At 42.9% G+C, this 15,511-nt stretch overlaps 1 protein-coding gene across 1 annotated transcript in view; it reads left to right on the forward strand.

The window, feature by feature from the left end:
- The first annotated feature begins 14,441 nt into the window (after positions 1 to 14,441).
- LOC138300929 (sperm flagellar protein 1-like) overlaps positions 14,442 to 15,511 on the forward strand; it is a 109,053-nt gene continuing 107,983 nt past the window's right edge. The window contains exon 1 of the mRNA XM_069240831.1: positions 14,442 to 14,615. Within this exon, the coding sequence (XP_069096932.1) occupies positions 14,504 to 14,615 (112 nt within the window). The 5' untranslated portion in view covers positions 14,442 to 14,503. The remainder of the gene's footprint in view (positions 14,616 to 15,511) is intronic.

The raw sequence follows: 15,511 nt of genomic DNA on the forward strand, positions 1-15,511 counted from the left end.
GTCAGTGGGGAGTACAATAGAGGAAGTGCCTGTCTGGCCATTAGTTTGTGGCAAGCGTGTGTCGCAGTATTGAAAGAGTCTATGATACCGTACCACCTCTTGGGGGGGGGAGAACAATTGCTGCAGCAATGGGTGATGTTACGAAATATCTCGCTCCATATAGGCATGAGGTGCATCATGTGGGCCATGAATCCAGCTGTGTGCAATCATGCCGCTCGGGACTTCATAGTAGATCTCAAAGTCTGGAGCCCCTAGTCCCCCCAATTCATACGGTTGTGTGAGTACGCCCCATCTAACTCTAGGCTGTTTCCCCAACCAGGCCAACCTGACCAGCAGTGATCTCAGCATCCTAAATGTTGTCTTGGGAAGCAGTATAGGGACATTTTGGAACAGAAAGAGAAATCTCAGCAGGACCACCATCTTCATGAAGGCTAGGCATCCCAGTAGAGAAAGGGGAAGTCTGATCCATCCATCTATCTACGGCTTTGGACAACTTTTGTGTAGCTCTGCCATAGTTCTCATATAGGACCACTGATGGGTCAGTATGTAACTTAATCCCCAAGTATCGGACGGAATCCTCCGTACACAGGAGTGGGAAGTCAATTGGCACCAGGGTCGTGGCTGGAGTAAGGGGGAATATAATAGATTGCTCCAGTTAACCTTTAAACTGGAGTAACCTCCAAAATGGACCATCTCCCAGACTAAGGAGGAAAGATTACGCTCTGGGTGAGATACATACAACAGAGTGTCTTCTGCGTAAGTGGAGATCGTCAACATGTACCCAGGGAAGCGGCTACCTCTGTGCCTGTAGTATTCACGTATGGTGCATGCCAATGGTTCTGCCACCAGGGCATATAGAAGAGGAGACAACTGGCACCCCTGCCGAGTTCCCCTTGTTCTATAGCATTGAAGACAATGCTGATAACTCTCACCCGTGCCATGGGCTAAGTGTAAAGGGTCCTCACCATTTAGAGAAACACCTCTCCCACTCCGATACGATGCAGCACCGCAAACATAAAACTCCATTGGACAGAGTCGAAAGCTTTTTCTGCATGTAAGAAGACCGCAGCAGCCCGCACTGTGGGATCTATATGTTGCAATGCACCAAAGATAGTTCTGAGGTTCATTGTTAGGGAACGACCCAGAATGAAGCCTGACTGCTCCTGTCCTGCCAGCCGGGGGAGATGGGGAGCCAGTCTATTTGAAGGAATTTTGGCATATATTCTTGTGTCAACATTTAGTAAAGAGAGGGGCCCATATGACGAACAGTGCCAGGGGACTTGCCAGGCTTGAGCATTGTGACGATTATAGCTCCTCTCATAGTTGGCAGCATAAGGGCATTAGTGGCGATTTCACCAAACAAGGTCTGCAGGTGAGGAATAAGGATCTCTTGATATGTATTATAAAATGCCACCATGAGCCCATCGGAGCCTGGAGCCTTGCCAGCTGCCAATTCCTTAAGCACCCTACCAACCTCGGTCAGTTGCAGTGGGGACATAAGGCGCTCTCTATCGTCATTGTTGAGCCAGGTCATTGTAATATGTTCCAAATAATCGTTGATGTCTGGGTCATTATGCACTGGCTGCAGCCCAACAAGGTTGGCTGGGTGGCCATCACTAGCAAATCCTGCACAGATGCTCAGCCTAGAAAGAAGGGTCGTTCTTAATGATTTGAGGATATAAACTATGTAACACGCAGTATTGAATGCAGTAAACAGAAAGGCAGGTCGAGCACTGCTAATCAAAAGATATAAATAGAAGTTGGTGCAACTTAGTTAATATACAGAGCTAACGGTCGCAATAATAACAATGTGCACGAAGAACAAGTATGAAGTGAAGCACCTGCTAGTGCAGATAGCATACAACACAATAGCCAGGGTGTGGGTTTGGCAGTCATCATACTGGCAATGTCCAATAAGACAGGACGTGTTACGCCAAAACAATGCACCAAATTATGGTGAGCATTTTCGCCTCAATTGAAGGTGCAACTGAATTAGTGTGCCTACCCCATGGTTAAGAGTCGCATCCGTCTCACACCTAGGCCAAGAATGGTGATAGAACATGGATGCGGATATAGCGTACACACGTAGATGTAGAGGGAACAAGCATTTGCAATGCAATAGCTCTTGCATTTTCTTGAGGTAGAGTTATTAGCATTATAAATTCAGAACTGGACTTTTCTTGCCACATAAATTGGTCAACCCTGTCTCATAATTTCGTCTTTTGCTGTTATGTTTTGGTGGTCACTGGCATCTACTGACATTAGAAATCACAAGCCCTTGAGGAGAGACGAGATGATGACTGCCCTACCTCGCGTTGTGTAAACGTCTGAACAGAAATTGGAAAATAAGGGTGGGAAAGTATTTTCTTTTTATTTTATCAGAATGAAAAGTCTTGCATGCATTCATGCCTCGCATTTCAATGAGCAGAGCTACCTGAGAAGATGTATGGTCCCAATAAAGGAGATAAGCAGTTCCCTGTGTGCAATGTTGTGACTGCTGGCAGGGTGGAGCCCTGAAGAGAGAGTCTTGATATGCAATGCAAGGCGAGGCTAAGTAAGTTTCACATCACTGATTCTAGGTTTAGCTACATTCTACCAGAAAGGACATATTGTGGCTTTCTGAGGAGTGAGCTAAACAACCAGGTGTTTCTTTTGTAAAATAAGCTTATTTTAGGAGCCAGAGTTAAACGAGGACAACACTGGAATAAAGCCAAAACAAATGTCAGGGACATGGGAGGCGATGTGAGGAACAGAATGTTGCAATAAAACACAGGCAGCTACCAGCTTAAAACACCCACAGTGAAAAGGGGGCACCAAAGAAATAACAAAAATAGTCTGTCACAGCGACAGATAAAGAAACCAAAGAGGAATAATACAGTAGTTAGTTACTGCTCTGAAATAGAAAAGGGAGTGAGAAAAAGGCAGAACTGACCACTAACGAGCAATAATTTTTAAAGGGCACTGCAACCAACAGATGAAATCAATTTAAGCCATAAGAAGTATACTAAAAGTATACACAAGGTCATCTTACGCTCGACCTAAAAAGAGGACTGGCAGTAGACCACCAGGTTGGAGAGTTGTACTGAAAGTTAAAAAGTCCCTGATGACTCATTGTATTGCCGGACCAGTATGGCATACACTATCAGGGGTGCTTGATTCCTGCCCCTGGCCTGTTCTCATTAGGGAGAATATTCATTTATCAGCTGGGTCGTGATACAGATTGCACCCACCACTTTTTGCACGGATATTGGATTGGGATTACAAGCATCAATTTATTACTGCCAGCGTACTGAGGCTGGTAAAGGGAAAGAGTGTGCCTTAACAGCCATAACTTCTGTCTTAGGAGCTGGGGTACCAGGTTTGAGTCTTGGGTTTGGGTCACAACACCCAGTGGTCATGGGCAGAACGCTTAAGCACGGGGTCTAGCAGGTTTTACCCAACCAGGTGTTTTTCCCCCCTTGAAGGAACATGAGTCAGGGACCAGCGTGTTGTTGGGCCTGAGTGACAGAATAACCCCTCCAGGAAACATGGGACATGTAGCACTAGAAACGTATTGCCTCAAAGCTACAGCTGAAGGCCAGTACTGCCCATCTTCATACCTCATCACCAGACATAGCAAGTGCATTTCTGGTGGGGGGGGTGAGTATCCAGTTCTTTTTTTTAATAGTGCTAAGTGTATCAGTGAGTTAAACTTTCAGTGTCCACTTTGGCTGTGAGTTGTAGTAGGTCACAAGACCAGGTTCTAGCAATTCAGACTGACCATTCATCCTTGCAAGGGAGATAATTCAGAACTTTATATTATGATAGTTGTTATGAAGACCTGTTATGCTAAGCGAAAGAGAATGCTGAGGTACAAAGCACTACCTTGGAAACACACTGTTTAAGGTGAGTTAAGAAGAAAGGACAAAAAGAAACAGGCAGTAGTAGTAGAAAAAGCAAAACAGGGAAGAAAAACAAAAATTACACAATGTTTTTTTATTTCACTTTGATGTAAGACTTTGTACAATGTGAAAGAAGTGTGCCTTCATTTTTGCATACTTTCCATACAGGCGAGTGTCTGTCTTGCCATTGTGTGTGTCTTTCTTGACATAGGGGGTCATTACGACCCTGGTGGTCTCAGACCGCCATGGTCACGGTGGCAGTCTTACCGCAGCCAAAGCGGTGGCCCAACCGCTTCAGCGGCAGTCTGACTGCCACATTATGACCTTGGCAGTTGTGCCACTGTCAGACCGCCAGTTTTCCTCCACCGGAGGGACTGGCGGTGCTGGCAGTCCTAATCCACCTGGGCAGCGGTGCAAGCAGCACAGTCCTGGGGATTACAACCTCACTCTCCACCAGCTTTTACTTGGTGGTAGTACAGCCATGTAAAGGCTGGTGGAGACGGGGTGCATGAGGTCCCAGGGCGCCCCTGCACTGCCCATGCACTTGGCATGAGCAGTGCAGGGGCCCCCATGGCCAGCCCCATGGCCAACAGGTGCTGGTGCACCCTACGCACTGCAGCATTACCGCCGGCTCAATTATGAGTCGGCGTCAATGTTGTAGGCTGTAAAACATCGTTTCTGCCTGTTGACCCAGCGGGAAACTCCTAATAGGGCCCACAGGAATGCAGCTGCACTGGCGGCAACCTGACCGCAGTTGTGTGGCAGATGGCCTTTTACGGTCCGCTAACCTTATAATGACCCCCGTAGTGTGTGGTTTTAAGCGTAGTGATGGAAGCAATGCTTAATTTGCCCACGGATGCAGGTGGTGGCACTGGCATTCATATCTTGGGACCAGAACTACATTTTCATTATCAGTCTTTGATCCGAGCAAAATATAGACAGAAAAACGACAAGGAAGGAACAGAAAGATGGAAAACAATGAAAAAAGGAGAAAGGAGGGATGGTAAATAAACTGGTAGAATGGGTATGAAGAAATAAGAAGGGTATTGAAACATAGGAGCTCACTTAAAGATATCCCTCTCGTAAGATGTAGTTTAGTCAAAAGATGTGCCTAGAGCAACATTCTATAAGAATACAATTGTATTTTGTAAGTTTGCGCCGATTTTGTGTCACAAAATGACGCTAATGCAGCGCAAAAAAAAAGTATAAATCAGGGCCCAAATGTGTTAGCATGGGTCAGCATTGCAGTTGCCTGCAGCAGCCGGAAGTCTAGATGTATTAATCTTGTCATGCTGTAACTTTGTATGAACGTTTAGCATTCAAGTTTCCTTTGGTCACTGTCCCCCGGAGTACCTCGTAGGGTAGTTTAGTGTTAAGTGCCGGTGAAGGTGCTGCAAGTATAGAGCACTACTACAGAACAAAACTAATTTGAATCAAGCTCCAAAATTTAAGGGTGGGGAAATAACGAAGAAATTAAAAGGGCAAATGCAGCCGAATTCACTTAGTTGCAAGGTAACACTTGTGAAGCTAGGTTGCTCATTGTGAAGCTAGGAAAGATTATTGCTTAACGGCAGCCCACATGAACAGGGATGAATGCTTGGGTTGGTAGTTTAGGATTCGCAGGTTCGAATCCCACTGGTTGCATTAGGTGATGCCTGAACAGAGCATTAATTAACATATGGATTCTGTACTTACATTCCTGCATATGCTCTAGATGGGACACACATGAATTCAATCGGGGATGGTTTAAGCCGGTATGAAAAGCCATACGGCTTCATGGCTTTGGAGTTTGTCAGAGCTCCTAGAAACAAACCTACCAGTGGCGGCTGGCAGCTTTAGGAGGGAGGGGGGCGGGCGGGAAGCACACACACACTCATTCTCTCACACGCACACGCATGCACATCTATTAACAACACTCATAACATTCAAACATGCACATACACACCAAACATTCATTTTAAAAGATCTCACACACACACACACACTTACCTTCAGCTGAGAGGCCCCAGGAGGATTGGGACTGCTGCCTTTCCTCACTGGCTAACCTTGGGTCAGCCAATGAGGGAAGGCAGCAGTCTCAGCCTCATCACAGAGTGGGATGGGGTCAGTGAGACTGCTGACCCCACCCCACTCTGTGACGAAGTGTCACTGATTTACACTCGCCCTGGGCGCTTCAAGACTTCAACCTGAAGCGCCCAGGTCGAAGTCAATGGGTGACGCTTTCCTAGTCATCCGGGTGAGGGCCTCGAGGCACCTTTGCTGAGCTGAGGAGGTCAAGCCCACAGGAGCTGTGACCTTCTCAGCCCAGCAAAGTTCAGCTCAGGCAGCCAGGAGTCTGCGCAAATCACGCATGTCTGCTCCTGCCTGCCTGACCTGAACATGAAGAGTTTTTGTCAGGCTGACCTTTTTTCATCTTGACAGACACTCTTCATGAGGGGCAAAAGGTGTGGGAGTGTGGCCCCTCCGCCCTGAAGGACGGGCTGCGCCTGAAACCTACTGCTCTGGCTGAGCATTTCGGGGCAGAATCAGTGGGTGGTAGTGCAGCATGTCTCCAGTTCCAACCACTCCAGTGTTAAGTTATTAAGTATTATTAGTGTTCATATGTGAAGAAATGTTTTACACCTAGCCATAGGGGTCACGAGCACACTCTGTGACATCTTACCGGTGTAGGCTTAATGATTACACAAGTGTACTTGCGATAGACAGAGTGCACACTAGTGGAAATTAGTGGCCAGTTTGCGATTTCCTAAGGAGCCACGTTCCTTCATGCCATAGTTCACATGCTTTAACTTCTCATTCAAACTGGAGGGCTCTGGTCGGGGGAATTTCAGCCTCCTAGTGGCTGTTATAATGATGCAGAATATTAAAATGTTGCCTGGTATGACTGGCAGTGGGCAACTAGTTTAAGAAGGCACAATGAGAGCACTACTCAATGTGAAAGTTCCAAGTATGACACATCTTCCTCCCTTCCATGTAAAAACAAGCACATTTAAATATTTACATACAGTGGAAATCCACCTATTCTGGAATGTAAAAAACTTGAAAGCATGAATAAGAAAAAAACAATAAAATGCAAAAACAAAATAAAATAAAATAGGATTCAATTGAGGAAAAATGTAAACCAAGATACTTTATGTTAAACACTTGCAACACTACTCATATTAAGTGAAAAATTAATTGGATGGAACTAGCTCACTCTGAAATACTCAAGCTAATTTTCGTTATGAAAAGTTCAAGATAGTTCTCTTATGTAATCCTTCAAATATGTAGGTAGTCTTCTTTCTCTCATTATCCTGCCTTCCCTTCTACCACCACCAACTCCCAATACATCCTCATCAACCTCACATCTTCTTACATTACTCCCAAGAGGCGACAAGCTTTGTGAGCTATCTGTAGGTTCACCTACATCAGTCTCAGCCAACATGAAACCACTACACCCCTCGTCAACGTTATTAGCACCCTCTCTAGACTGACCACATGCACCTCCCTTCTGATATAAAGCTACTCTGTGTTTACTCCATTTGGTTCCATTGGTCAACACCACATATAGATCACATACTTGTTTGACCTCAAATGGACCACGGAACCTAAACCATCTCTGACCTACACGTCCATCCTCAACTTTTACCCAACTTCCAATTTGTATATTAGTATGTGTGCGTGCCTGTGAAGTCTTCCCATAACTACCATCCTTTATCAAATCATCCGTCAATCAGCTTGGAACTAACTTCATTCTAGCTTTACGCCCTCTCATGATCTCGAAAGGTGTTTTTTCTTTATCCCTAAGCCTAGTGGTACAATGAGCCCAAACAGCTTCTTGCACTGCTACATTTATATCCTTATTCCTCCATATAGCCAACTGAATAGTTTCTTTAATCATAAGGTTCATTCTCTCTGCAACACCATTTGCTTGAGGGTTATATAGTGCTGTACAGTTGTGTTTGATCCCATGTGAAATTTGAAATTCTCTCATTCCAACAGACATTAGTTGCGTGCCATTGTCTGTAATAATGGTATGGGGACAACATTCCCTTCTGAAAACATTTTTCAAAATGTTAATGGTGTTCCTTGTTGTCACCTCTCTCATAAATACAACCTCCATCCATTTGGAATACACATCCACCAAGACCAAAGCATATCTTAAGTTGTAACCAACATCTGGCAACGGCCCAATAAAGTCCATGCAAACTGTGTGCCATGCTTCCCCTGGGTCCTCAATGTGTCCCATTTCGGACTGCATCTCAGGTTTTCATCTTTTTTCACTCTCCTTACAATCAGTACACTCTTCCACCCACTGAGCAGTTTGCACGTCAATACCAGGCCACCAAAATTCTTCTTTCACTTTCCTTTGAGTCAACGTTTGGCCCAAATGTCCTTCATGCACCAATTGCATAATTTTCCTTCTTAAGTTCTCTGGCGGCACAAATTTGTCTCCTCTCACCACCACACCTCCATCACTGACCAGCAATTCATCCAAAATGTTTACATAAGTTCTTACAGACAAAGCAACTGCACTCTCTCTCCTTTCACCCTCAACAATCATCCTACTCCAACTCTGTAGAACATTGTCCTCTGCCAATGCTCGAACCCACTCTGTTTTAGAAAATACTTCTAAGCCATGTTGCACTATGTCCTTCAGCCATGCCACTGACCCTTCTTTTTCTCTGTTTAAAACTGCCTCTCCATCAACAACCTTCCAATCCACTGCAAGTCGTGAAAGAGCATCAGCTTGGACATTTCACCACCCTTGAATGTGTTCAACATGATACACAAAATCCTCTCAGCGAGCCACCAACCTAGCCAATCTTGCGGATCCCTTACCAGCTCCTCCTGCAGATAACACGTTTATCAATGGCTTGTAATCTGTTCTCAATTTGAAATGTATGCCCCACAAAAATGTTCTAAAGTACTCAGCTGACAATGCTTTTCGTTCAATAACTGAATAATTCCTTTCAGTTTCAGTCAGTGAGCACGAAGCAAAAGCCACCGTCCTTTCAAAACCTTCGTGAAGTTGTGATAACACAGCTCCCACACCAAATGCACTGGCATCTACAGTGAGAATAGTTTGAAATGAGGTATTGAATGGTACCAAAGATTTTGCAGCTCACACATCTTGATTTATGTTATCAAAACATGCTTGTTGAACTTCCAACCATTCAAAAATACACCCTTTACGCAATAACATTTTCAACTCTTCTGTTTTGGCTGCAAAATTCGCCACAAATTTTGAATAGTACTCTATAAGTTCCATAAAAGATCTTAGTTCATCTTTGTTCTTTGGACACAGAGAAAATGTTATGGCTTCTAAAAGATTTCTCTTTGGCTTGACTCCTTCACCAGAAATTGTGTAGCCCAAGTACTCAGTCTATTTGCTTAAAAAGATATACTTCTCTTTACACAATGTAAGACCAGCCTCTAGTAGTTTCCTAAGCACCTTCCTCAAAATCTGATTGTGTTCTACAACAGTAGGTGCAAAAACTAATATATTGTCTTGAAAGAATATCACGTTGTTAAAACCCTCGAAAACTTGTGACATCATGCGCTGGAAACCTCTCACAGCAGAAGAGAGGCTAAACAGCATCCTAATAAAGCGAAGTGTGCCATCCATGGTGATGAATTCTGTGACATCTTGTGAACTGTGATGCAACCAGATCTGGTGGTAAGGACTCTTCAAGTCCAACTTCAAAAAGCACTTGCCACCGTTGAGCAACAAGATAAGTTAATTGATGTTGGGTAGTAGAAAGTTATCCGTTATTATGTTCTGATTGACACTTCAATGATCTATACAAAATCTTAGTTGACCATTAGATTTCTTTGTTATAACCACAGGTAAAACCCACTTAGAAACCTCTGTGGGTTCAATTACTCCTTCTCTTATCATATCTTTCAAAATCCCACTGACTTCCTCTCTGACTACTATAGAAACTTTCCTGACTTTGTGTTTCACAGCAACTGCACCTGGCTTCATGTGAATCTTATGCACATACCCTTTTAACTCACCAATCTCCTCTCGAAATACCTCTTTCACTTTCTCGAGAATTTCATTCACATCACAATCTTCTACAATCAATATTTGTTCTGCCCCCTTTGGATTCACAATTAAATTGAGATTTTATTGATGAATCCATCCTAAGATTGATGGCCCACTTTCAGCTACAAAGACTTTGCCATGAGCCTCCCTCATTTTGAATCATATAGAAGTTGTGAAAAACCCTAAAATATCAATCTCCTCTCCTTGATACCCACCAGGACAAATGTCTTTTGCCCTCAAAACTACTAGTGGCTATTTCTCGTAAAGCAGATCTTTAGGAATGATGGTATATCTTGAACCAGTGTCAACCGTTAGTTCAACATCTTTGTTCCCACTGATGAACCAAGTTTTAGGCCTAGTTTTTCTTCACTCACTGTCTCTTTCTCTTTATCACCTAAGCTCAAAATGCGATCATGAGGTTCACCTCCATCCTCACATGCCACAGCAACCTTTGACTTAGGCCATTCACTACACATATGTGCAAAGTGCCTCCTGCGTCCACACTTCCTGCACTCTCTATTTATAGCATAACACGCCTTGGACTCCATATTATGTAAATTGCTCCCACATCTGCTACAATTCTTACTAATGAACTTACTGTTAGAATTTTTCTGTGTTTTCTGTAAATTTGGTATATTCTTTCAAACAGCTCCCACACTACTACCACTACTCTCAATTCCTTCTATTACCTCAGTCACATGCTCTACTCCAATACCAGTATGTTTTCCCATTTCTCTCATGCACAATGCAGATTCTTCCACTACTTTAGCCATATCAATTGCCTCCTTTAAACTGGGATTCTTGGCAGCCTGCAATCTTTCTTGAATTGTCCTACATTTGCATTGAACTATCAATTGGTCTCTAATAATTTCCTCACACATCCAACCAAAATGGCACTTCACTGACATTTCTCTCAACCTTGACACAAAATCATCAATAGACTCACTCACTCTCTGTGGTTGAGTATAAAACTTGTATCTTGCCATCACCACATTAGTCTCCTTTGCAAACCGATTGCTTAATCTCATTCAGGCTTCCGTGTATTTATCCGTGATTTGCACTCCATTATCTGTAGCTACAGACAAAAATGTAATCAATCTTTGCACCTCTGACTCTAAGCAATTCAATAAAATTGCTTTGTTCCGCGCAGAACTGAAATCCTTCCTGTCTAAAGCCAAGAGATAGTTATCAAAAGTATCTATCCAGTCCTCCCACTGAATTACCGGCACTCCTTGGTGAGGCGAAAATAGTGGTGGTGCTGTGGTTGATAACTGTTCCATCTTGTCTTAGCAAATGACTAGAATGTATCACGTACTTCTAGTGTGGTGTGTATACCTAAAATGCTGCCTTGGTGTGCACATAACCGCGCTCTGAACAGGGATCACACAGGATGAACGTGTTAGCGCGTCTGTCTATGTCAATTTATACACATCAGGACTCGTTTTAGGCCAATGAATCTTTGGGCCCAGTGGTGAGACACCGTAGGACGAGATAACTGATCAAAATATCAATCAATATGTCAATAACATTGTCAACATTTAACACCAAAATATATCTTACTTTAGACATTAATAAACATTTGGCGCAACCATGACCTTTCAGTCATGAATAACCACACCTTAATGAAGTTTATAAGTTTTATTCCCTATTGATTACAATCTAGTAGCAAAGGCATTAATCTCAAAGTCAATAAGCATATAAGCACGATTACAAGATGACAACCACAATAAGTTTCAATAATGCAAAGATCAGTAGCATAGACAATCAGATAGATATAAGCAGATTATAACACATCGAACTTTCTAAGATACTAGTTCAGCATAGCACCATGTCAGTCACGTCAGTTTGTCAGTCAGAATGAATACCTCGTCTAACCTCTAATTAGCATTAGCATTAGCATGTTGGGCGTCATGCAAAACAATTTTGAACACCAATTTGGAAAACATCTAACTACGGTCTCTAATAAAAACATACAGCAGTTGGTACCTAGAAAGAAAGGCAAATTAGTTTTCATTAGCAATTTTATAATTACCCTCCTCTGATTAAGTCAGCATTCAGGATCAGTCTTCGTCTTCAGGACATCAGTCAGATCGCCATCAGTCTATCTAAGTTAGAGGCAAGACACTCTCCTCGTAAAGAGAAGAGTGTAAGGGACAGTAATATGGGCAAGGATGGTTTGTCTAAACCTCGAGTCACAAAATAGTGTGACAGAGTTTCGGGATGCAATCAATATCATTCCCTACCTAATGGTGATTATTTCCTGTGTCATGGGTTTTTATCCCTTTCTAGTAATTCATTCCCCCAAAATTCTATTGGTTAGTCAATACACCCCATCATTGTTAACCTATCAAATTATACATTAAGTAATGCATTTGTCATCTCTCGATATTGTTTGGTCTTCTGATTGGTCTTCATAATCGGCTTTCCGTAGGTGGCATATCCGGGGTTACTTCATCATCTTGGCACTCGTCTCAGGTTAAAAGTTCTCTTTCCCTCGTCTCATTGTCCTTGGAAGTATCTACAAATGTTTCGAAGCACATCATTTTATACTAAAAGATGCTAGCATGCGGATGGGAAAATGTCCCCATGTTTCAAACTAATACAGAAAGAACAATAGCTGGGTCATGGTCGTTTGCAAGTCTGCACACTGAAGAGACAGGAAAAATACGCTTTTAATATGAGAGCTACACAGCTTCTGCTTGGCTCATGCTAACTTAAGATATACGAGTTCTAATGAATGCAGTTCTATACGTTTTAATGTACTCAGTTAGGCAAACTATAAACGATTATTTCTTACAGTTGACATTAGTTTATACATTTTAACGATTCTCCATATTTGTGAATACGCTTTAATGAATGTTTTATTTAGTTCAGCATTGTTAGACATAAGCATTTCACGTCTATAATATGTAATATTAAATACGCTCTCTCAAACGCAACAAGCAAGTCAGTTGCGCACACACAGTAAATCTCCACGGAAGAAAGAGAGCCTCTCAATGCACACAAATCCTAATGGGAAAACCCCTCTGCGTTCCAGACGCAATTCAGGCTTCAGGTATGTTACTCATCGTTTGTTAGTCCCCAGAGGTTGGCCCTCCAAGTCTAATAAGGCGCTATAACTCATACACCATGCGGGAGAACGTCACACACCTTCTGTACACTTAAATAACCTTGAGTGTTCGTAGATCTCTGCTCTCACACGTCGAAGCCTTGAAAGGATGGGTCTTCTCACAGAGTTGTACACTGTATAAACTCAACGTCACTGAACAGGCCAACAATTAGACTGGCATGCTCGTTGACAGAAAAAATGTGGTAAAAATGAATGACTCGTTCATCGGTGCTGGTTAAGTATCTTTTAATCGACCTGCTAATTGTGACCTTTTCCCTTGCCAGTCTAACTCCAACTAGACCCAGGGATTCAAATCACAACATTCTTTTACAAAGCTTGGAACGCAAGCGCTCCTCAATGTGAAAGTTCTAAGTATGACACTCTCCTTGTAGATTGCATCTCGTATTAGGAAGATAAGTCACTGACTGGCAGCAAACAAAGGGTACAAAACATGACTGTTGTCTGGCCCGGCTAGATACAGCTCCCAGAAATAAATTGGTAAGAAATAAAAAAACAGCTCACTGCAGAGCACCGTTTTTTCGACACATGCAGGAGACAACCCTTCAGAGCAAGGGACCTCTGTTACATTAATGGAACATAAATAACTGATAAAGTTGGCAAAGGGAATCTGACTCTTGCACCTTCCTTTTTTGATTGACTCTATATGTCTGGCCTGACAACAACCGGCATATTTCTGCACATTGTTAAAAAGGACGATTTCCGTAGCCTCTCCATAATGTCTGCATGTTCCTCCATCTATAGATCCAGCAATCTTTTGATCCATCTGTCTAATTTCTTTTGCTCTATCTTCCTCTCCCAGCATTATTCTGTAGTCTGCTTGGGGCATGTTTACACTGGAGTAGCTATGGATATTTAACAAGATGTGTTACTCTATATTCGGTAACATTCATTGTTAATGTTATACGTGCTTCATATACAGATAAACAGTTGTTATGCAGGCTTCCTGGAAAGCATCTCTCTTATTATTCTGCATGTACACTACTTTAAACACTACTGACTACTTTGTCTGTCAGGAACAATTATTTCATAACTGCTCAAACGGGTTTCATAAGTCTGCTCATACTGTAGCTCAAGTTGCTTCACGTTATTTCTGTAACATATCAATAATAATTCTAAAAATGGTGCATGTATATAATGACGTAGGCATCCACGTCAAATGCATTTTTTTTCATTGACATGCTGCACAGCATCAGCGATGCCGTACAGCATAGCTAAAAATCATTGCCAAGGCCAACAGGTCCCAAAGGCGAGAACTATTGCCTTTGCCAATGCTCTGCCTTAGTTTTGTGCTGTATGTCCGTCATTCCCTTAGTCTTCCCCATATTCCTCCCGCTCTTCCTACGCTTCCTCCTTTGTCTCTCTGAGGCTTCCGTACTCGGGTGGTTTCCTAGCAACGGTAAACAGAACCAAGACGTAAGCAGAATATTCTTGCGGCTCCAGCGGTCAGCTTCAGGTTCCCCAATGAGCGGCTCTGTGGCACCCCCGGACTCCCTGCAGGGGCTCTGCGCCTGGATAGACCAGGTGCCACTGAGCAGACCCAAGAGGAGCCTGACCCGGGACCTGAGCGACGGCGGTATGCAGGGGACATCAGGCGCGCGGGAGGGAGGAGCGTTTCTTAAGGAAAGGGGACAAGTGAGAGTGGACAATGTATACGGGCGAGAGGAAGGTGCTATGCTCAGTCACCTAAGTCTCGGGGTTGTTGGGAGGAGGTTGTAATAGATGGCTTTTAGTGCTCCACGGTATACGATTGGTCATGCAGCCATGTAGAAACTGATGTCTCTTGTAGCGCCTGCGATCGTCTGTAAGCAGCTCACTCCATAAAGTATATTTGGCGACATAAACGCGACATCCCTCCGATCAGACACACCCAGTGTAACAACACGTACAACCTCATTATACTTGTTACAGTCCTTCATGCTACTCTACATATCGCCCCTACCTACCTTGCACATTGAAACAAACTCCATCAATGCACGTGATTCAGTATTCCCATCAACAACTCTCTCAGTGAGCATCAGTTCCATAGAATTTCTAACAGATGTAGTACACGTCATGGAGTGACATTTCTTAGGCAGCGTTTTCATTTAAAAAAATCTGCAACCCCATTTTCCTTTCTTGGCACATATAGCATCTTATCAACCAATCATCATTTATTAGTAATGTCATCATTCATGTAATTTAACATATCACGAGTGATGTAATATGGGAGGAGAGCAAGTTGTAGATCGCTCACTGAAGTACAAATGTCTACCTTGAGTTTTTTTAATGTTAGTTTTTAAATCATTTCAATACTTCACTGTAAGTTTACATTTAACCTTTGTTTTTTTCGAGTGAGTTTCTAAGTTTTTTTTTAACATAGTCTAAGATCTTATTACAATACCTAAATATAACATCACACGAACCCTTGTTTTTTCATTGAATTTATGTATTTTTTTTAATGTAAAGGAAGATTGTATTACCATACCTAAC

Source organism: Pleurodeles waltl, chromosome 6 (genome assembly GCF_031143425.1).
Source record: "Pleurodeles waltl isolate 20211129_DDA chromosome 6, aPleWal1.hap1.20221129, whole genome shotgun sequence".
Taxonomy (NCBI): Eukaryota; Metazoa; Chordata; class Amphibia; order Caudata; family Salamandridae; genus Pleurodeles; species Pleurodeles waltl.